The sequence below is a fragment of the Bos indicus genome, chromosome 4, assembly GCF_029378745.1.
Source record: "Bos indicus isolate NIAB-ARS_2022 breed Sahiwal x Tharparkar chromosome 4, NIAB-ARS_B.indTharparkar_mat_pri_1.0, whole genome shotgun sequence".
Classification (NCBI taxonomy): Eukaryota; Metazoa; Chordata; class Mammalia; order Artiodactyla; family Bovidae; genus Bos; species Bos indicus.
This window is the reverse complement of record NC_091763.1, coordinates 30999952-31022460: the sequence shown is the minus strand read 5'-3', so window position 1 is coordinate 31022460 and position 22509 is coordinate 30999952. Positions and strand designations below refer to the sequence as shown.

Sequence of the window (22509 nt, the reverse complement as noted above, 5' to 3'; positions counted from 1 at the left end):
TGCCTAAACCGAGCAGCTCAGTGGTTAGGACCCCAGGTTCATCTCCAGTGGAGGTGATGATGGCTCCGGGTGGCTTCAAGGTTTTGCTTTTGGGAACGTACAGGATGAATCTCAGTCTTTTTGTTAGGAATGGGGAGTTTGAGAGCTTTCTGCCTGGAACAAAAAACTCTGGACCCTATTTGTGGCTGTTCAGTGTGGGTCATTGCCCAGTCTGCAGAGTTTATAGCTGGTGACTATCATCCATTGGGCTGGGACCCTGAGTTTCTGGTCATTCTTTGTCACCTTGCCATCCAGGAAGCTTGACACTAAGGATAGGAGCTCAATGAATGGCTAAATGCACAAATGATTTCAGGGAGATAAAAGAAGGACCGAGTTAATACTAATGGTCCTAGAGCTCTGAGGAGTTTAAAACTTTATTACTATTTTTTTTTTTAACCACTCAGAGCATCTAATGTGCAGTTCTGCTTTGGCTGTTTCTGCAGGGGAAATGCCAGGGGCACCGCCGACGTCGCTGCGTGTCTTCTTTTCGGCCAGTGGAGGACATCACTGAAGAGGACTTGGAGAACGTGGCCATCACTGTTCGGGATAAAATCTATGATAAAGTTCTGGTAAAGTAATCTAACAGCCGATTCACATCACTGTGACTCTTACGGGGACTCCCAGGCACTGGTACCTGAACTGCCTGCTTGTAAACTGTCTGGGCTTAGACCCTTGTGCATCCGTCTCCCCAGGGCTCGGAGGTGGGCTCTGAACGGGAGCAGCTGTAACTGGGCAAGGGGAGACGGCTTAGTGCAGTAATCCTCATCAGGAGAGAGGGCTCTCGGGGGGTAGCAAGCAGGGGTATAGTCTGGAAAATCACATTTATCGTTGTATTTTAAGTAGTTTTTATGCTTTAAACACTGAAAAAAATAATGCTTTTATAACCAATAGAAATAAATATATTTACACTGTACTTTTACCATATAGTAATATATTGAAATATTGGAATAGATAAATAACATACATATTTATATAACCAACAGAAACTGAAGTTTGACAGAATATCTTCTGTAGGTAGGAGATGTTTTAAATGTTTGTTAAATGGTGATGTAGAGGATGGCTTGTGGTATTTTGCATCATTTTTAGATAATGGGACAGTGTCTTAAATAGTATTAAAAGGTTTTCAATGTAATTGCCAACATTTTAAAACCAGGAGGTCTTACCCTGAATGGAGCCAGGTTGCTGGGAGCTGGGCTGGAGCCGTGTGATACTCTGGGGGTTCACCGTCATCACTCAGTCACCCCCACCGTTTCTGCCCACCTGATCATTTCGTTTCTCCCAGGCTCCTGACTCGGGCTGTCCTCGGGATTCTCTGGCCCCAGAGCTGAGTGCTCACAGCCTCCCGGAGGGCGCCAGGGTTTGGGCCAGAGACACAGCCGTGCCTGATTCTAGAGGAGAGGCAGGGCAGCTTCATGCACGTGGCCCTGGGCGCCCCCTCTGAACCCCATGCTCACCAGTCTCTGCCTTCGCCTGCAGGGTAACACTTGCCATCAGTGTCGGCAGAAGACCATCGACACCAAGACAGTGTGTCGGAACCAGAGCTGCGGCGGCGTGCGAGGGCAGTTCTGCGGGCCGTGCCTGCGGAACCGCTACGGGGAGGACGTGAGGTCGGCGCTGCTGGACCCGGTAGGGACGGTGTGCGCCTTCGTCCTGAGCCATGTTGTGAAGGGAACGAGCTGAGGCCGGGGCTCTGGGGCCCTTGGGCAGGGACCTGTAGCCCCCTTACCACTCTCCTCTCCTCCTGCTTCTTGAGACTGGCAGAAATGCAAAAGAGACTTTCCTTCTAGAAAGAACACACAGGATGGTAAAAGAGTGTGTTTCATTTTCCACGGTCAGAGCCCAGCTTTCTTGGAGTCATGGTTTGTACAGGGGAAGGCGTGCCCCTCTCCTCTGGCACTTAGCTTGGATTTACCCAGGGCCAGGCCAGGCCAGGGGTATTGCCCTGTAGGGCGCTGTGTGTACCCCGCGGCTCTGAGATTTCATGTCAGTGCAGTTCACGTACACTGTTACTCTTCTAACCTTGTGAGGTAGGTACATACACCTCCCCACAGCTTGGTTCCCTCTGTAAAATAATACATAGTACGCTGGTTAGCGTGTGTGCCCTTGAAGCTGGGCACCTGGCTGCAGAGTCTGCGCTCATAACCACTGCACTGCCGGACCAGGGCTAAGTAGACTGTCCCCAGTTTGCAGCTGAACGTGAACTGCAGCTCTGCATAGGTGAGCTGAGAAGGCCTATACTCTGAAAAGCAGGGCTGACATCCCAGGCATGTGATCTGGAGTGGTCCACCTTACATGTCATAAGGTGAAGGACGAGCTGACTGGGGGTGAGGCCGGGCGAGCCGGGCTTGGTCAGGGCGTCATCTTGGCCTGTCGCTGACGGGACATTGCGGCCGCTCTGCTCCCCCAGGACTGGGTGTGCCCTCCCTGCCGGGGCATCTGCAATTGCAGTTACTGCCGGAGGCGCGACGGCCGCTGTGCCACAGGCATCCTCATTCACCTGGCCAAGTTTTACGGTTATAACAACGTGAAGGAGTACCTGGAGAGGTAAGCCTCGCAAATCAGAACGGAGGGTGAGAGTCCTGGGAGCAGGAGAGGGGAAGACTGTGTAGGTGGGCCCGGGGTGCCTCATCTCAGCCTGACTCTTAGAAGCTACCTCGAGTGCCGGCTGTGCGGGATCTGTGTGTGTCGGGAATGTCACAAACAGTCATAGAGCCTACAAGGCGGGCAGGGAAAGCTGTGAAGACCAAAGAGCTCTTCTCACCCTCTGGGACAGAGAGGGGAGGCTTGTGCGCTGGGATGAGGAGATGGGTTTAGGGATGTGGGGCTGAGGTGAGCCTGCCTGCAGTGACCGGAGTGAAGACTGACCTTGTGTCGGGAGAGCAGTTTGGCTGTGGTGCCCTGGGGGATGCTGCTGTGTCTGCCTCTGTGCCCCTAATGCTTCCTCTTTCTTCTCAGCTTACAAAAGCAGCTGGTGGAGGACAATTAAGAGACGAACCAGCCCGCTCACTGTGGAGCACTCCAACAAGACATGCCATCTGTGCCTAAGATCTCTTTTTATACAGAAATTCTTTGTAGAGCTAAACGCTTATTTTTTTTAAAGATTGTTTTTATACGCTTCAAAAGATTTCTCAGGAAGATGAGAGAGGAATCTGTATACATATATTATACACAGGCCTGTTTGTATGTTGAGTTATTAAAAGTATCTGCAGATGATTAAAAACCACAGTTTAAAAGAGTAAAGTTCCAGGTAAGTCCTGGAGGAAACGCAGCATTGCAGCTCTTTATCTCCCAGACAGTAACTGGAGGCCAGGTCGTTACAGGGGTTACACCCCCTTGAGTTTATCATGAGTGACCGTAGTTCAAACCCCATAGTTTAAGCTGCTCTGGGTTGTTGGATGTTTATATTGAAGAATGCTCCTCTAAATTACAAAGTGCAATTAACCATGCAACTAGAGTTTTGTTTTTGTTAAAACTTGAACCAAAAGTAGACTGTCACATTACTGACACTGGAGACCTTGGAGGGTGGCTGCCTGGGGCCCATGGCTTCTGTATTTTAAAAGAATATATAAAGGCAAATTTAATTTAGAGATTTTTGTTTAATATCTATAAAAACTACACTCCCATGTGGGACCAGGACACTCCAGCCAAATTGCTTTTTGAGTTACAGTGGGATTTTGATGAAACTGTGAGCTGCACTAATCTTGTTGCAGGATGGGGCAGTAGAGGGGTACTGGGGAAACCTATTGAAAATATGTCCCTTTCCCATGTTTTTTCTACATTTGCTTCTTTTTGTCCCCCTTCTCTACAAGGACAGTGTTTAAAAAAATTAATGCACATTTAATTTTCTCAAAAGTTACATAAGCCAGAATATGTTATGCCTCCCAGTGGGATACGTTACCACGCCCAGGAGCAACGACAGGCGCTGCTTGTGTTCCGGCCAAGCCAGGGGGACTCAGGGCCACGTCAGGCCTCCAGCAGCAGAGCCACGCCCGCCAGGACCCACTTGGCCGCCTTTTCTTTGCTCTTTAGCCTGAAGGTCCAGACGTAGTGGGGGCCTCTCCTTTTGGTTTTGTACACAGGGCACTCATACGTGTGTGTGGTTTCCTGTCTGTCCACTGGTATGGCTTTCGCAAAGATGACTGGCATCGCGGACCTTAACTCCTTGAGGCGGGCTTCCACGATGGTTCCTGACTGGCTGTCCCATCTGGCTCCTGCAGGAGAGACACGGGTTACAAGCGTGCTGGTGTAGGCAATAAATGTTCTGGTTTTGTCACTTTGCTGCGTGTCAGTGGCTTCCTTGGCAAGATGGGAGGAGGGTTCATCACCTGGTGACTGGGAGCCACGCAGACACTGTAAGCAGAGATTTGTTGTCGTGACCGACTCTTTGCAACCCATGGACTGTAGCCCACTCGGCTCCTCAGTCCATGGCCTCCAGGCAAGGATCCTGGAGTGGGCTGCCATTCCCTCCTCAAAAGCATAGGCTCATGCTCCCGAGCTACCCCCGAACTTTCCTGTGAACAAAACTAAATCATTTGAATTCAAAGGGTTTGTAAAACTTACATGAAAACAGGTTCTGTGAGAATCCAGACCCAATAAAGCAAGTTAGTTTGTCCTTCCTTTTAAAAAATGGTGAATCTGTATGCTTGTGGACAGTGTAAGAAATCTGCAGTTCACCACGTTCCCTTCCTACTGCACCTTCTTAATTCAAGTTCGGGTCTGTAAAGTGATAAGGAGCATCTTGGCAGAGACTTGGAAATGCTTTCTCCAAGAGCCTTTCAGGAGAAGAGGAAATGTTTACAAGATAAGATGAATGCGTGGGTGAGTGGAAAATGTTCCGTCTTCTACCCCGTCCCCCAGATTCATAAGAAGTAGATTTAATATAAGTCTATAAGCAATCGCAATCCTTACCTTCAGATTTGGCTCCCACTGGACACACATCCTACCATTTAAATTATCTGAAAGCCAGAAGTGAGGTAAGTAAGCACTAGTGTGAGTGAGAAATGGAGTAGTGTGTTAGTTGCTCAGTTGTGTCCGACTGAGCCCCTGGGCTGTAGCCCACCAGGCTTAATAAGCAAAGGACAAATACCAACTTGCACCCAAGTGAGAAAGGTTCTAAGTGTGATAACCCTGCATGTGCTCCTGGGGGCATCTTACCTTCCATGAGGAGCCCGTGGAGGTAAGCGCCTTCCCTAGGGGGATGCCCGTAGTCCTCCTTTGTTTTTTTGGTAACGTCAACAGTCAGGCACATTTTGTCCAGTGGCCACTCGTTCTTTCGAGCTGTGGTCTGCATGATCGCTTTTGGAGGAGGAGGGACAGGTGTGAGCAGGAGGAAGTCATATACATAAGATTCCCTGGAGCCCCCATTGAGCCGACTGTCCACCCAAAGTAAGCTGTGGTCCCATGGGGTGTTCGGGGCATTACCCGCCAGGCTGCACTAGAGCAGGGGTGGAACAAAGGCCAGTTTTGTGGATGGCGCTTGAGTGGAATAGTCATGCCCGAGTGCCGCTGGCTGGTTGGTTTGCTTCTGCACTAACTACTGTGGCCGAGCACAGCCGCGTGAGACTGTGGGCCCCGATGGAGAACGTGTTCTGGGTGACCCACACTCCACCCACCTGGCTGCTTCCGTCCTGCCTGGTGTCCTTTTTCCTTGGCAGTGGCCGCCGCGTGAGGATGGGTTACCAGGGCAGGGGAGCAGCTCCAGGGACATGAGGCTGGGGTTCTGCTCGTGGCATGGCTCCATCAGCATCAGGGGCTGCCCTATCCCAGCTCTTACCTGTTAAGAAGGCCTGAGGGTTGAAGAAGCCAGAAAGCCACACCACAGCTGGAAGGGCAAGATCTTGTGTCCAGGTGTCCAGTTCCCGGCATCGCAGGAGGAGGTCGTTAAACCTGGGGAATAGAAGGTAGGAAGAAATGACCGTGCTCTCATTACTAAATCTTTCCAGTAAGATTAGATTCTGGGGATGAAGGGGTGCTGGGGGTGGGTGGTGGTAGAGAGGTCCAGAACTGGTAACCTGTGAAACTGTTACCTGATGACCAGGTAATAGAATCGTCTGTCCCCTTAAAGTGTTAGAAACACTGAGAAGTGTGGAAAACTCCATTCATGCAACCACTGTTTCACTTAGATCCTCCAAGTGACCCCCCAGTGACATGTGGTGACTCTACGTGGGTAGCTGTATGTGATCTGGGCTGACGGGGTGCACAGAGACGCATCCCTGTGTGTCTAAGGATGGGCAGGGGAAGGCTCTGATGACTGTTGTACAATCGGAGTTCCCAGGAACAGCAAGGGCAGCAGAACATGTGATAGCGGCCTCTGCACAAGCTGTAATTACCTGAAAGAGCGGAAGGAAAAGTTATCAAGGGGACCAGCCACCTTCCGTCCATCGTGAGCCTGTAGTTTGAGAAGCCACTGTGTTTACAACATGTCCTCTTACTCCATCAGCAAAACAGTTACCCGAGGGAGCAAACATCTAAAACATACCTGAGAGGAAGCCAGCTCACAGAGGCTAAGGAAAAATGAACTTCCATAAAAATAGGAGAAGCCTTGATAGGTAGCTTTTAAAGGGCTGCTGAAAACGGGGAGCGGGGAGATGGAGCACAGAGCAGAAAGCCCCACGTAAACGCCTGTGGGGCAGCTCTCTAGGCTGAAGTCGCTCCCTGCCAGCATGGCCGCATCCCGGGGCCTGGTTGGGTTCACGGTTGCAAAGGCAGCAGGCCGAGTGAGGACCTCATGCCCGCAGACTACCACCCGGAAGAAAGGTTAAATGCTCACACTCGAACTTGGCTCACACTGAAAATTCCTATGAGCTTAGAACTTGGCTCTGGGCCCTGCCCCATATTAAATTCTTCCAAATAGCTGGTTTAGGGAAAACATAGATAGATCCCACAAAGAAGAAAGGCAAGGAACAGGAAAAGCAAAGGTAGAAAAAAACTATCTTGAGATGTGAAAGAGGATAAACTCTGCAGCAACCAGTTTTTCTCATGAAGCGTGTATGTAACGAGTGAAAGTGAAGTCGCTCAGTCGTCTCCGACTCTTTGTGACCCCATGGACTTCTCTGTCCGTGGGATCTTCCAGGCAAGAGTACTGGAGTGGGTTGCCATTTCCTTCCCCAGAGGATCTTCCCAATCGAACCTGGGTCTCCTGCATTGTAGGCAGACACTAAAATTTACCTTCTGAGCCTATGAGTTAAAACTGGTAAGGTAAGAAAAAGTGAGGAAATTAAGTTGGAAACAATCTCAAAAAGACAGTTATAAAAATGAAAGCAAAAAGTTAAACAGCATAAGGCAGAATAATAAGGAAAGCAAAATGAAATAGAAATGAGTTAGAGTTGGAGTGAAAATAAGATGAATGTTGAAACATATTTGCTAATACAATTCTAGAAAATTTGAGTTTTCCTAAGTTACAAATTTGAATCATCATAATCAGGGACATATGTTGTAAGAAAATGTGACACACAATACTTACTAAGATACAGACTGTGGAGATAGAGAATCCCCTGGAAAGCCAGGGAAAAACATGAAGTCTTTTATAAAGGGAAAAAATTATGTTAGCCTCAGGCAGCATTTGATCAATAGAATCACACCTATGAAGTCCTCTGACAACAAATGGGTTAAATTACTTTTATAATCAGCCAAACTGTACCTTGAGTCTAAAGATAACTGATTATATGGCATGAAAAACCACCCACAAATCCAATCAACCAGAAGGAAGGGAACCCAAAAATAAAAAAGAATCTTAAAAATCAGGACTTTTAATGTGTATGTTTAAACTTCAGAAAACTAGGTCAGGTAGTTTTCCCTCCCTTCAAAATACACAATGTGAAACCAAAAATGGATTTTGGACAGTGATTTTTTTTTTTAATATTTTTTTTTAATTCAGGAGAGAAACAGTAGACAAGAGAATAGGAGACAAAGATAACAATGACGATCAGCCAGAAATGACAACCAACCAGAACACAGAGACACACACATTGACAGAGGAGAGTCCAGGCAGGAGAAGATAAGGCACTATTTGAAGGAAGAAGGGCTAAGAAACAGAGACAGATGACGTAGGGAAAACACGCGGACGCCAAGGTGGGTGTGTATGACGTATGTACACTACTGTGTATGAATAGACGGCTGGTGAAAGCCTGCTGTATATCTTGGTGGGGGCAGATATGATCTGTAGGACATACAAAGCTTAAAAATGCATTCCAATACATACTTGGTGCAGACAAGTACTGTTTGATTCTACATATACCGGGTACCTAGAATAGTCAAATCCACAGAGTCAAAGTACGCTTGTAGATGGTGGGGTGGGGATGGGCACTTAAGAGTTTAATGGGGACAGAGTCAGTTTAGGAAGGTGATGAATGATGGTGAGAGTTGGACAGCAATGTGAATGTACTTAGTGCCACTGAAATGTACAGTTAAATTTGGTTAATATAGTATGTTTTATATTACATGACTTGCCACAATAATTTCTTCTTTCAAAAAAGCAGGGCTAAGAATTTTAAAGGGTGGAAAGAGTTGTGGACTCAGATTTTTAACAGCACACAGTATCAAGTAGGATGCCTTTTTAAGAGACCACACCTAAACACATCAGTAAAAATGACAGAACATTAATACATTAGGAGTTAAGAAAAAAAATCTTAAAAACTTCCCAAAGAGAGTAACTTAGCTGTGGAGGAATGACAAGTTTTTATGAACAGACTCACCAGCCATAGTAAGTGCCAGAAGACAATGCAGTTATGTAACAGTGACATTTGGAGAGAAAATGTTATCTAGAATTCTACTTCCAGGTAAACTATTCATCGAGAGTGAGAGCGTAGTAAAGAGAATTCAGACGCAGTACCATCTCCTCCCTGCCACATACCCTGAGAGCCTGCTGTGTGCCTCATCCTTCAGCTCGGTGAAGAGGGGACCCCTACTGCTGCGCCGCTGTGGTTTCAGATGAGGAATGGCATTTCTGCCTTCTGTGACTGAAGGTTCCAGAGAAAGTCTGACTGAAGTCGAGCTTATTCAGCAGCTCAGAGAATCTCAAGCCCAGTTTTTTTCCTTTCCACCTTTTGCAGTGCTGACCACGTGGCCCCACTATGGCCACTGTGTCCTGAATTTATGCCAACTGGAGAGGGGCTCAGTTTTAGGATTAAAAAAAATATAGGACCCTGTGCCAAAGATGTAAAAGATGAGGAAGGAAAACAAGCAGAAATACCTTAAGTTTTGCAAACCCGATCTCTCAGGAATCTCTCTTTGGGGACTAGAGTCCAGCAGGGCAGTTCTTACTGTGTGTGTGCTGACGGCAGGGCCTCCGGATATGCCCTTCGTGGGGACGGGAACAAATAGGTGGCTGGGTTTTCCAGTTAGTCATCTGACAGTATTTTCAAAAGTGTGTAGTAGCTGAATTATGACAACTCTTTACAGGTGATGTGGGGAAGATATAATGTTATAAACTTCTAACATTTTTCTGAATGGTCTATATTCTATACCACTGCAGTTTTACAACTACATTTTCTCAAACATATGTCAAACTTAACCACAGACCGTTTTTTTCAGATGACTTTACTTTGTCAAAGTATCCTAAAAAGCTCCCAGTCTGTCAATAGCAAAAATAAGTCTTGAAAGGTCTTTTTGTCTTAAAATGATAGAACCTCATGACAGAAGCTTGAATGGTTTTTCCTGTATTTATCATGTTTACAAATTACTTACCTATAAACCACTTCTATAAAAGAATTAAAACTTGGGTTGTCTTGGGATAAACATGTCTCAGTTGTCTGTAGAGATGTTAGTAGTAGTTCTTCCTAAGTCATAAGGATTAGGAGTGTTTATTTGAAAATTAAAGCACCGGAAAAAAGCAGCAAAGAAATCAACACATGCTATTAAGGAAAAATAATTCCTGACCATGAACAAAACAAAAATAAAATTATGGTGGTTTAAAGTTTAATTCCAGACTGGAAGGAGGGTAGAATGCCAAAAGAAAAAAGTAATGGTGTTACAGTGCGTCAGAAAAATCAAAAGTGTGTATGTTACAGTGTCAAGTCTTCCTAAAATAATCGAAATGGTAAACTCGCAGAAGCTAGAAGAGTGGAAAAAAGAGGCTAAGAAAAATATATAGAAATTAGGAATCAAAAGACAAGATTGGGTGAAATAAGTCTAAAGTTATCACTGTTGTAAAATTTAAGTGTAAATTCTTTTTGACTGGAAGTATAAAGTCTGCCTTTAGATATTCAAAGCATTAACAGAAACCCAGTGACTCTGCCACAACGCTTTCCTGTCATCCGGCAGGTCCACAGGGCGCCTTCCTCTGTGTCTGCACCCCTGCCCCAGCCAACACCTGGGTGCCTGGTGGGGAGTTCCAATGTGCAGCCACTAGGAATTCTAACGGGGCCTTCCAATTTAAGGATTGGAGTAGCATTCTGCTTAATGCAAGAAAAACTTAGGAAAGTGAAGACAACAAATGTCCACGTAAAAAAAACCAGGCGTAGAGACAGCCTCATGAAACGCTGTGCTGATTCGCAAGGCAGAGCTGTGCTTGGCTGCAGCCCTCAGGGAGCTGTAAATTTCTGCCCCTGACTGTGGCATGTCTACACAGTCCTATCCACACAGCGAAGGCGGTGTTACCTACTGCTTCCCAGGGTAAAAGTTCACTGTGAAATGCCATTAGTTAGCACTGGCTTCAGAAATACAGGTATAAGATGAGGTGAGGGTAAACTTAAGGGTGCCTCCCCCGGCCACTTAAATCCTGACAACTCACTGAGGAAATCCTTTTATCATTTTTCAGGTGATAAACTGAAACAGATCAGGTATTTTGGCCAAGATCAGACAGCCACTCAATGAGAAGCAGAATTCGATTCCTGCTATGACCCTCATTTGGTTTTTGCCTTTGAAGCAACATACCGAGGAAACTCAAATGAAACTGGTGGTGGTGTGCACAGTTACGGCTGGATGTACTCAGCAAAGCACAATCTTTAGGGTTCCTATGAGGCATAATTCAGAAAATCAAACCGGTGCCGAGCTGGGGTGTGGGTGCTTACCACTGGGCCAGGCCGTACGTGGATGGATAAGCCAGTTTGCTCCAGGTTTCTGGTACTGTGTCGAAACTCAAGGCAGACTGCTGGCCTTCCATGTCAGGAGACAGTGTCAGCTCCCCCTGGCAGGGAAGAAGACGACTGCAGAGTAAATATGTTTTCATGTGGAGAAGCCTGCTCTAGTTCCGCTTTTAAACTTACCTTCAATCCAAGTTCCAGTTGTTGAAGTGACACACGGATTTCCCGAAGGAGAATGTTCATCCTCTCACATTCTTGGAAGCAAACAAGGGCATAGGGGCTTCTGTTTGTTTTTTTTTGCATTATCTCTGTCATGTTGAACTCTTCTGGAAGTTTCTCCAAAATATCATCCAAGACATGCTTAACCTTAAATTGTTAACAAACACAAAGATTTAGCTTCTTTCCGTTTCATTTTCGATCATGATGATGGTATATCCTCTTACTTTTTACGTCTAAGAATACATACTACAACTCCCAAAGATGCTTGCTAATGAGTTTAAAAGATGACTACTAACTCCCAGGAGGTGGGCAGAATGGCACTGCCAATTAAACCACATACAAGCCTCTAGGTCCTTGTCTTCTGAAGTGAAATACTGACTCAAGAGCTAATGTAATGGTTGGGAAATGTGAACAAATAATAGCTGCTGGACTGGGGAACTGGTAACAGTTCAGACTATAAATCTGCCACATGGCCGAATCACTGAATTCACAGTTCTCTGAAAGATATGGATAAACGCCTGACATATATTCCTAAGTTGTTTTTATAGGAAGCAGACGCCCCCTCCAGAAGACAACTACTGACCACAAAAACACAGACCCCAGACTGGTTGAAACCAGAAGGTTGATGATGCTTGAAACTCCACCTTGATGCCAACCGATGCAAGAATTGTCCACAAGCTGATTGAGGCCTGCTCTGTGAACACTGTAAGACTCCTCGACCCATCCAGGAGGGACACACAGACTTGAGGGCATCACCCTGCTGCGGCCCCTTTGCCTGGTAAAGCAGTAAAAGCTGCTGCTTCTACATTGCCCCAATCCGTCTCTGCATTTCTATTCAGCACCATCACCAACCCCCTCAGGTCGCTCTCAAACAATGCAGCCCCCTCCCCTCTTGAACACCCACAGTATAGTCAGGGAGGTGTTACTATTGGTAGTTTACTTACTGTTAGCATTTAGGGAACAAAAGAAGTCTCATAACTACATTTCTTTGATCAGAACATGGAGAACCTCACTATTTGGGTAGCCCATTTTTGCAATCTGCTAATTAAAAACAAATTATTTGAAAAGTCAAATGAACCAAAGGGGCCACTTAAACTTGAGCTAATTCTGGTGACTCTGCTACGCTGCCCTTGTGGCTGACACATCCAAAAATTTGGGAGGCAGTTTGGATCAGTATTTTCAACAAGAAGGAAGCTCCTATCTTCTAGAGCTGTTGCCCTAAAGAAATGAAGGATTTATTCCCTTGAGGACGTGCATATGTACATAGTACTCTGATGTGGATAGTTATTCTAATGATGCAGTTTTGCAGACCTGGGAAAACCAACAAACACCTGAAAAGACTGGAAGATACTCCCTGTCCTCAAGCCTCAGGCAGCTTCTCCTTCTCCTTGATTTCTTGGATTATGGCCTGGGGCTCTGATGTGATGCTTGCAAACTGCTTTAGTGCCCTGGCAGATAATTCACCAGATCCTGAAATCTTGAGCTCATTTACAGCAGCGGCAGAGAGTATGAAACAGTACAATTGAGAAGTTAGGTGCAAGAATGGCTTTGGGACTCCCCTAGAATCTGGTTTCCTTCAGTGGCTCTTTTAAGCTGTATGACCACAGCAAGTCACCGAAGTTTATCTCTGAAATAGAGATCCTGGTATCAGTACTACTCAGTGCTTCCCAGGTGGCTCAGTGATAAAGAATCCACCAGCCAATGTAGGAGACACAGGTTTGATCCCTGGGTCAGGAAGATCCCCTGGAGAAGGAAATGGCAACCCGCTCCAATATTCTTACCTGGGAAACGCTATGGACAGAGGAGCCTGGTGGGCTACAGTCCATGGGGCTGCAGAGAGTCGGACATGACAGCAACTGAGCGCACACACATCAATACCACTCAGAGTTTCAGAGGATCAAACGGCGTGTTTGTAAAGCACTTTCTATAGCACCTATTAGATACACAAAAACTGTATCTGGGAGATGGCTGCTGGTTTGTCTGTAGGAAATGCTGAGGTAGCTTTACTTTATTCGTTCTGCAGTTTTTGATTTAATGATCAGCTTCCTTATTGGAAAGATTGAAGCCCTCTCAGAACTAGATGATGACCTCACATGCTCTCTGGTTCTTCTATTAACGCTGGGTGTGCATGCTAAGTCAGGAAAGTCATGTCCAACTCTTTGTGACCCAATGGACTACAGCCAGCCAAGCTCTTCTGACGATGGGAATTCTCCAGGCAAGAATACTGGAGTGGGTTGCCCTGCTCTCCTTCCCAATCCAGGGATCAAACTGTATCTCTTACATCTCTTGCATTAGCAGGCGGGTTCTTTACCACTGGGCCACCTGGGAAGTCCCTGTTAACATTATAGATCTTCCCAAATAGATGAATTTTCTCCATGCATCTCTTTTCAAAATATCTAAATTATAAAATGTCTCAATGAATGGCCTTATTTCAAGAAATAACTGAAAAATTTCAAGAAATAATATGGCAAGTTCCTGGGACCTCTCTATAATTAGATCTGATTACTGTGTCCCCACAAACTGAATCCTTGATTGGTAATTTTGAAAGAAAAAAGGTTAATTTACTGGGGAAAATTTTTTAAAAATTCAGGTTTTTAATTAATGAGAAACAAGATTTTAAAGGTAAAAAAATTATTTGATGTCCATTTCTCATCCCCATTATTCTACAGCAATATTACTACTACTACTACTACTACTACTACTAAGTCACTTCAGTCGTGTCCAACTCTGTGCGACCCCATGGACTGCAGCCCACCAGGCTTCTCCGTCCATGGGATTCTCCAGGCAAGAACACTGGAGTGGGTTGCCATTTCCTTCTCCAATGCATGAAAGTGGAAAGTGAAAGTGAAGTCACTCAGTCGTGTCCGATTCCCAGTGACCCCATGGACTGCGGCCTACCAGGCTCCTCCATCCATGGGATTTTTTGGGCAACAGTACTGGAGTTGGGTGCCATTGCGTTTTCTATTCTACAGCAATAAATACCTTCAAAAGAATAATGCTGGTCTCCCAAGAAAAGGTGAAAAAACACTCATAAAATGACAGAGCCAAAAACATACTATTTGAAAGACTAGCCACACATACGGAGAAGAAATTTGCAATACATATTCTTAATGACACATATCTAGAATACAGAGTTCATATGAATCAGTAAGATAAACATTGATAACCAAATTAGAATTTGACAAGCAGATGGAACAAATACTTCACACGAAGGTATATCCAAATGGCCATAAACATATAGGAAAAATGCCCGATATTATTCGTTAACTGAGGGAATGCAAAGTTAAAACCACAATGAAATATTATTTAGAAGACCCCCAAGGAGCAGGAACAACTGGAACTTACAGTACAATTACTTTGGAAAAAGGTTTGGGAGTATCTACTAAAGCTGAACATTACTCCCTTGAGCCAACAGTTCTACCTCTGGGTATAAAGGAATGAGTATTATGCGAAGATACTTTTGGGAATTACCTTTGTCTTCAGACAAAAGACTATACAGTAGTGTTCATGGCTGTGATAGTCATAATAGCAAAAAGCTGGGAAAAACCCCAATACCCATTGGCCATGGAAGGAATAAATAAAGCATTATATATTTACATAGTAGAGTACTGGGCTTCTTGTTTGCTCAGATGGTAAAGAATTCACCTGCAGTGCAGGAGATGTGCGTTTGATCCCTGGGTTGGGTAGATCTGGAGAAGGAAATGGAAACCCACTCCAGTATTCTTACCTGGGAAATCCCATGCAGAGAAGCCTGGTGGGCTACGGTCCATGGGATTGCAAAGAGTAGGTCATGGCTTAGTGAGTAAACTGTCACCAGCACCATAGTAGAATACTAAACAAAAATTAACCATCAGTCCATGCAATAACGTGGATGAATCTCACAAATGAGCAGTGAAAGGAGTGGCCATGAGTCAGCTAGTACATGCTGAGCACATGTATTTGAAGTTTAAATGCTGGGAAAGCTAATCTGTGGTGACAGAGGTAAGGAGGGTATCTTTGGCCTGCTCCAGGGGATCTTCCCAACCCAGGGATTGAACCCTGGTCTCCCTCACTGCAGGTGAGTTCTTTATTGTCTGAGCTACCAGGAAAGCCCAAGAATACTGGAGTGGGTCGCCTATTCCTTCTCCAGGGGATCTTCCCGACCCAGGAATCAAACCAGGGTCTCCTGCATTGCAGGCGTATTCTTTACCAGCTGAGCCACCAGGGAAGCATCCTGGAGTGCGGGAGGTAGTGGTTATGTGTGTACACAGAGGTAAAATCACTGAGCTGGGCACTCAGGGTTGGTGTGCATCGGTGTATGTATGATGCACCCCAACAGAAAAGAAAAAGCGACCTGCTACCTTGTCTTCTGTGGACTGTCCCAGCTCCTCGCTGCTCACTGCATTCCTGGGCTGCATCTCCAGCAAGGTTCTGAACAGCATGTTGGATGTGACCGTCAGAAATTCGATTTCAGCGTTCGGGTGGAGGCCATACAGCACTGGGCTCTCTGGAGGAAGCGTCTCTTCTATGTACTGGTGGTAGCCTGAGCAGTCCAGGCTGGGTGGGGCTGCAAATCCTGGTGCCAGCATCAGCTCATCATCAATCTTCAAGCCCAGAGGAAAAGTCAGTTATTCCCAAATCGAAGTGGACATCAGTCTTCCCTTCCTAAACACCCAGGGAACACTCTGGTAAGATGGTCCCAGCACAGTGCTAGCTAGAGGGCACACTCTCCACAATATCTCACGACCCTCTGGTCATCAATCACTTTGCTCCGTGGATGGTACCTGGCTGACCTCTGTGGAACACTCGTGAATCTGTCCCTTAGAAGGGGTAACAAGATACATGCACGCAAAGGGAACGGACATGCTGAGTCATCTACTGAGTTCTGGTCACCCTGTTACATGTTTGCAGTCACTGATTTTCCCCATATATCCCCATTTTGCAGAGAGAAAATTCTCCCCATATATCCCATTTTGCAGAGAGAAAATCGAGATTCAGAGTAACGTGCCCAGGCATTTGTTTGATGTTAATCTTAATTCTGAACTCATTTTAGTATGACTTCATAGTACTTTCTACAATACTACAAATTATTTTATGTATCATACATGTGGATTTTGTAAGCATGCATGATTATATGTGCATATCTTAAAAAATGTGTATGAGCTTGTGTAATGAACATGTTATAGGGTAGTATGCACTATGATTCAAATGACTGTGACTTCCCCATGACTCAGGCTGCTCAGGGCAGTCTGTAGCTCATCTCAGGATGTGCAGACCTGAGGCACATACTGGTACCCTATCTACAGTTGCCTAATAAGAGGCTGGAGTCCTCAGGCATTAATCACGCCCACCCCTTCATTCAGGCTGGGCCAAGGGTGTATGTTTTACCCGGAAGAATGTTCTATGTTCTCAACCAACACGAGGTGACCAGCAATACCAGAACGTCTAAATGTTAGAAAGCAGTGCTTCAAAATGTAAGCGCAGCTGTGATGACCTAGATGGGTGGGATGGAGGGGGATGGGAAGGCAGTCCAAGAGGGAGGGAGCATATGTTCACAGAGAGCTGATTCACCTCCTTGTACAGCAAAAACCGACCAATACTGTGAAGCAGCTATACCCCAGTTTAAAAAAATTTAAAAAGGATTTATGGGTTTCCATCTCTAACCAGCTATAAATAGAGTCAATCAAGCCCTTATACTTTTCTCGTTAACTCAGTATATGCTCTGATATCTTTCCCTGATTGTTCTTTAGTTCCCAGGGGACCAGGATACTTCTGTTTTACTTTTCCCAACCTCTCTTGCTGTAAATTCTGTCTAAATGCACTTAAACGCACAGAGGATACTAGTTTTTAAAGACCATCACCTAATGTAGTTATTTTATGCCTAGATTAAAAAAAAATTTGTTATTATTTTGTTTTCAGAAAATGGGGTTTATCTCTGCAATTGTGTATTTTTATGTTTTCTGGTCTCACTATTGGCTGGAGACAGAGTGGCTATTCATTAATTCATTCCATCATTTGAACGGATTACCTAGTGTACCCCAATAAGCTCTGGAGGTACAAGAGATTCATACAATGTAGTTCTTAAGGAACTCACAGTCTAATGGAGACGAAATAAGTGTGATTTTCTACACAGTCCTGTCATCAGTGAGTAGCAGCATTTTGTCCCTGCCTTCTCAAGCCCGCAGCCCCACACTGCCTGGGGAGCCCATGTCCTTAGGGGTGGTGGTGCACAACTGCTTTCCTGAATTCCAAAGGCCTTTTAAAATATTAAAGTTAGCATTTTTGTTTTTATTTTGTACCAAGAGAATTTTGAAATTATCCAGTATTTCATCTTGCCAGAAACAGATCTTGACCCAATAAATATGAAAAGGAGCATTGTGGACTATCTCCATTAACTATATCCATTCATTTGGTTTGTTTTATTCACTTATTCAGATTTTCTACCATTTCATATTTATATATCAAAATAATCAACATTTAAATTTCACCCAATTCACCATGACCGAAACAAAATCATGAAGCAGATTTAAACTCACCATTACTTGATAGATAAGTTAGCCAAAATTAAAATATGGGCATAAAATATGAATATAAAAACCAAATGTTAAACTAAATATATCCAAGCCAGAATTTATTCCTTACAAACAAGGACTTGGTTTTCCCTATTAGTGTTCACTAGTTACAAGAAATTTTAAGAGCAACAGCTAAATTATCTTTCAGTACAGCCAAAAGTTAAACAGTTTCAAGGAGAGAAAGTAACCAAACCGTGGAATCATTTGGAACTTTCAAAATGCCTGGGGCCTGGACATGTGTGTGACTGCATATTCATATAATGTGGTTAGGAATGCAAATGATCTACGCTTTCTGGAGAGACTTAGGCAGTCTGTTTACTAGTGTGTGAAGAGGGCCTTCTCTATAGTGGGCAAGGAGCGAAGCAAAGGAAAACAGCAAAATCAAAGGGAAGGACTAAGTTTATAGCCAGCTACATCTGGTTCAGTTCCCATCTTTGAGTGCTTTGGTGGCCTTAAAAAAATGACCGTTTATCTGAGTTTCAATCTTATCAGTAAGGTAGGGTTCATAACATCAACCTAATGATTGTGGCTATGAGAATTTAATGACAAGTATACAAATAGCTGGGCTTCCCAAGTGGTGCTAATGGTAAAGAACCTGCCTGCCTGTGCAGGAGACAAGAGAGAGAGGCAGGCTCCACCCCTGCCAGGGAGGAAGCTCCCTGGAGGAGGGCATGGCAACCCACTCCAGTACTCTTGCCTGGAGAATCCCATGGCCAGAGGAGCCTGGCGGGCCACAGTCCATGGGGTCACACAGAGTTAAACATGACTGAGGCAACTTTGCACACAGGCACACAATTGCTAGGCACAGAGCAGCCTTTTACAAATGTTAGTTTTGGTTTTTCCTGCACCCTAGAAAGAGACATGATTGTCGCAAGTACACACTAATTTTCTAGAAGGAAAAACAAAACCCGAGCATGTTCTACTGTAGTTCCCTACTGTGATGTCAAGCAAGTGCAGCATAAGCGAGGGTTAGTTCACACAGGGACTTGTGTTCTCCTTCAAGAAAGCTGTGAAGATGTGAACATTCTCAAGGAGCGCTAGGAATCCTGATTCTGCATCTAAGCCTTCTCCCATCCCATGTAAGGGCTTTTGTGAAAAGCTGCTTCTCCTGATGGGACTCTAACTCTGCATAGTGGCCACCTGTCTTGCCTTTGAGGGAAGAGCTGTTTGATAAGGTTATTGTTACACCTCAGAGAATCAGTTGTTCTAAATTAACGTGTCTCCAAAGAAGACACACAAATGGCCAATAAGCACAGGAAAAGATGCTCAACGTCGTTAGTCTTCAGGGAAGCGCCAATCACAACCGCCTCACACCCGCCGTGAGGATGTGGAGAGGACTCTCATATTTGCCAGTGGGGATATAAAACGGTGCAGCCACTTTGGGAAATAGTTTGTTGGTTCCTCAAAATATTAAACATAAAGTTACCATGTGATCCAGTAATTTCATTTCTATATATATACCCAAAAGAAGTGGAAATGTATGTCCATGCAAACACCCAGGAATATTTATTCTACCATTATTCATGATAGCCCCAAGGCCAAAACAACCCAAATATTCATCAACTGATGAACAGATACATAAAATGGAGTGTATTGATACACGGGAATATTATTTGGCCCCTAAAAGGAATAAAGTACTGATATATGCTATAACATGGATAAACCTTGAAAACATTATGCTAAGTGAAAGAAGTCAGACACAAAAGACCAGATATTGTCTGATTCCACTTACATGAAATGTCCAGAATAGGCAAATCTTGAGACAGAAAGATTAGCGATCGCCTGGGGCTGGGGAGTGGGGGATGTTGAGGACAGGATGCTGAGGGACTACTCATGAGTCCAGATATCTTCTGGGGGTGAGAGAGATGTTCTAAAACAGACTGCAGCAATGGCTGCATAACTGAGTGCACACAAAAAACCTTTGGACTGTCCAACTGAAACTGGTCAATTTTATGGGATGTGAATTATATCTCAATAAAGTATTTTAACAGAAAGAATCAATGGAACTGTGCTCAGGGAGAATGAGCCTCCACATTATGAAAAATCATCAAGAATTCCAGCCATCTCTGCAGAAATCAGCGCAGGGCATGCTGCAGGTAGAATCGTTAGGAACTGGGAAAGCCAGGATCCTGCCATTCTGTTGAGTCTGTTTGATTGTCATCCTTTTCACCTTCTCCTTCGTGGTAATTAAGGAAAGGCTCACTTCCTCCACTGCCTCTCCGAGGAGCCCTGTTTATGACAAGAAGCTCCCGATTCACTGTGAGTCTAAACGAGTGTATATGCTTGTGGACTTTTGAGTAAAAAGAACAACAACAAAATGCCCTGTCGCCAAAGTCTGGGAGGGAAGTTGCTCAAGGTTGAATCCTGTTTTCTGCCTTTAGGGTCCATTAGTGATTTTCGAGACAATACTCTCATTTCACAAATGAATATACTGAGGCACAGGATGGGCTGGCACAAAGCTGGACAGTAAGTTAGTGGCAGAACCAGGACTAGGGTTTGGGTCTCCAGGACTGCCCAAGGTTATTCTCCCAGTAGCCACCCTGTGCCACCTAGCGTGCACAGGACACGTGGAGGTCCGTCTGTGACATGAGCCCATGACTACTGACGTCAGCATGCCAGCCAGGGGGCTGCAGAGAATCTGGAGCCTGAGTGCGAATTCAAATCCTGATTTAGCTACTTGTGCAACTGTTTGAGCTCTCTGAATCTGGGTCTCCTCTGTGATGACTGGGATAGTATCTGCTTCACAGGACTGCAATGAGAAGAGACAGTGCACATGAAGCGTGTAACACAGACCTCTGGCACAGAGCGGGGCTTGATGAAATTTAACAAATGGTTTCCGTGGTTCTAGCTGCTGATTATATAAAGTACAGTCAAGTGAAAAATATACACTATGAAAATTTATAGTCTGTAATAGTAAAGATGTCTCCCATTTATTAGGCATTTTGTTCTAACAGTCTTGAAGCCTGAGAGTGAAGCCATGAGTTGGGCCATTCTTGTTCCACAGATGATGAAACAGAGGCTCAGGTTCAGTGATGTGGCCACAACTGCACAGGAGACTCAAGAAAGAACTGAATCTGAACCCGAGTTTTGTTTTGGTTTTTACTTCAAAGCCCAACTTCATGATTGTTAATATATGACAACTTTCGGGTGACCCGATACCTTATTTTCCAAAAGTAATTTACTACTTGTTTAGCATTGCCAAGTACGCACCTCACATAAGAGAACCATATTATTCTAATTCCCTAACTTTGGCCAGGAACTTCTTCATCTTCTTTTTTTTTTTAAAGCCAGGAACCTTCTGAAGCACATGCCATGGGGGAACCCTCTCTAAATGCCACCTCATTTACCCAACAAGAAACTCATCCATCTTCCCCAACAGGACAAAGTCACTGAAAACATTCTGAGTGGTGTAACTTGAAACCTCAGAGCACCCACCCATGGGTAACTCTTCAATCAGGTGTCCATGCAACCAAAGATACTAATCGCCAAGTATGTTAACCAACGTGAGAAATGGCAAAAAGACATCCTGCAGATGCTGCAGTGTCAGCTTAAGTCTCTCATGACATAAACAGCGTGAGCGGGACACATCTGCACGAGAATGAAATAACTGGGATTTTGCAGCCTCTGCCACCAAACCAGTCAGAGCTTTCCCTTCCTCTGGTGAGTGGAAGAGGCAGCGCCGTCTGGTGAGCAGGGAAGATGGCAAACAAGCATCTTCATCCTGAAAACCTCACCAGATTGTCCAGGAAGGGCGGCTACCTGTATTTCTAAAGGGCTAACACCCACACCAGTGATGTCCCTCAGGTTGCACCCTTGACGTTTCTTTTCCAGTTGCGTGAATGGGAGTTCAGCCTTGTGCAGGTTCATGGACCAGCTCAGCTGGCAACAGTGACCGCTCCTCATCCTCAGGCCAGGACCAGAATGCTGCTCGCTCTGCCCCTTGACCTCCATTATCACTCGGAGGTGGCAGGTAAAGGTGGCAGGCCCGACCCTGTTTATCTTTCCTATCTCCATGGTAACCTGCTCCCAGACCTCTGAGGAACGACTTCCGATTGTGCTGAATTGAAAGTGTCTTTCTGACCTGTGAAACCCAGTTCATTAGAACTAAGGAAAAGACCAGGAGACTCACAATCAAAAGAAACAAGTTACGGTCACATGGCAGGAAAGTATATTTTCCCTGCCCCATCCCCAAATTGTTCCACATTATTAAAAGCAGCAAAGAAAAAAAAAAAAAACAATCTGTCCTCAGTTTCCTATATGAGACTACAGTACACCATGTTTTCTAACACATGATCGTATTTCTTCTTAGAATGGACTTTTGAGGAAGGTGTCATGCTTTTATGACATGAAGTTCTCAATAAATTATAAATAGGAGGCTGCTCAAACTATTTTAAAAAACACACGGCACTGCTTTACACACAGCTGGTGTCTTGCCCAAGTGGGAGAAGAAATGGCATGGTGGAGGGTGTTCTGGCGTTTCTAAGAAATAACCAGGCAATGGCCATGAACCTGCTACCACTTTCAGCTACTTCCGTATGGAACACAAGAACCGAATACTTTTTCCAGGAAACCCAGCCCCAGGCACAAACCATGTGGGTATCTGGTCTACACAGACAAAGGGCTGGTAAGATAAGAGATGGGAAAAAAGGGTACCTGGTTTCTTTATATTCTAGAGCAGG

General features: G+C 44.9%; 2 protein-coding genes across 5 annotated transcripts in view; one reads left to right on the top strand and one right to left on the bottom strand.

Moving 5' to 3' along the window:
• The window catches only part of CDCA7L (cell division cycle associated 7 like), a 211159-nt gene extending 206843 nt beyond the window's left edge, over positions 1–4316 (top strand). For all 4 annotated transcript variants that reach the window (XM_070787587.1, XM_070787586.1, XM_019958530.2 and 1 more), the window contains 4 exons: positions 483–608; positions 1516–1665; positions 2447–2583; positions 2995–4316. In XM_070787587.1, the coding sequence (XP_070643688.1) occupies positions 483–608; positions 1516–1665; positions 2447–2583; positions 2995–3025 (444 nt within the window). In that variant the 3' untranslated portion in view covers positions 3026–4316. The remainder of the gene's footprint in view (positions 1–482; positions 609–1515; positions 1666–2446; positions 2584–2994) is intronic.
• Positions 3616–22509, bottom strand: part of DNAH11 (dynein axonemal heavy chain 11) — a 368614-nt gene continuing 349720 nt past the window's right edge. Inside the window, exons 77-82 of the mRNA XM_070787580.1 lie at positions 15620–15862; positions 11244–11426; positions 11049–11164; positions 5813–5925; positions 5194–5334; positions 3616–4250 (exon numbers count right to left, since the gene is read on the bottom strand). Of these exons, the coding sequence (XP_070643681.1) occupies positions 4003–4250; positions 5194–5334; positions 5813–5925; positions 11049–11164; positions 11244–11426; positions 15620–15862 (1044 nt within the window). The 3' untranslated portion in view covers positions 3616–4002. The remainder of the gene's footprint in view (positions 4251–5193; positions 5335–5812; positions 5926–11048; positions 11165–11243; positions 11427–15619; positions 15863–22509) is intronic.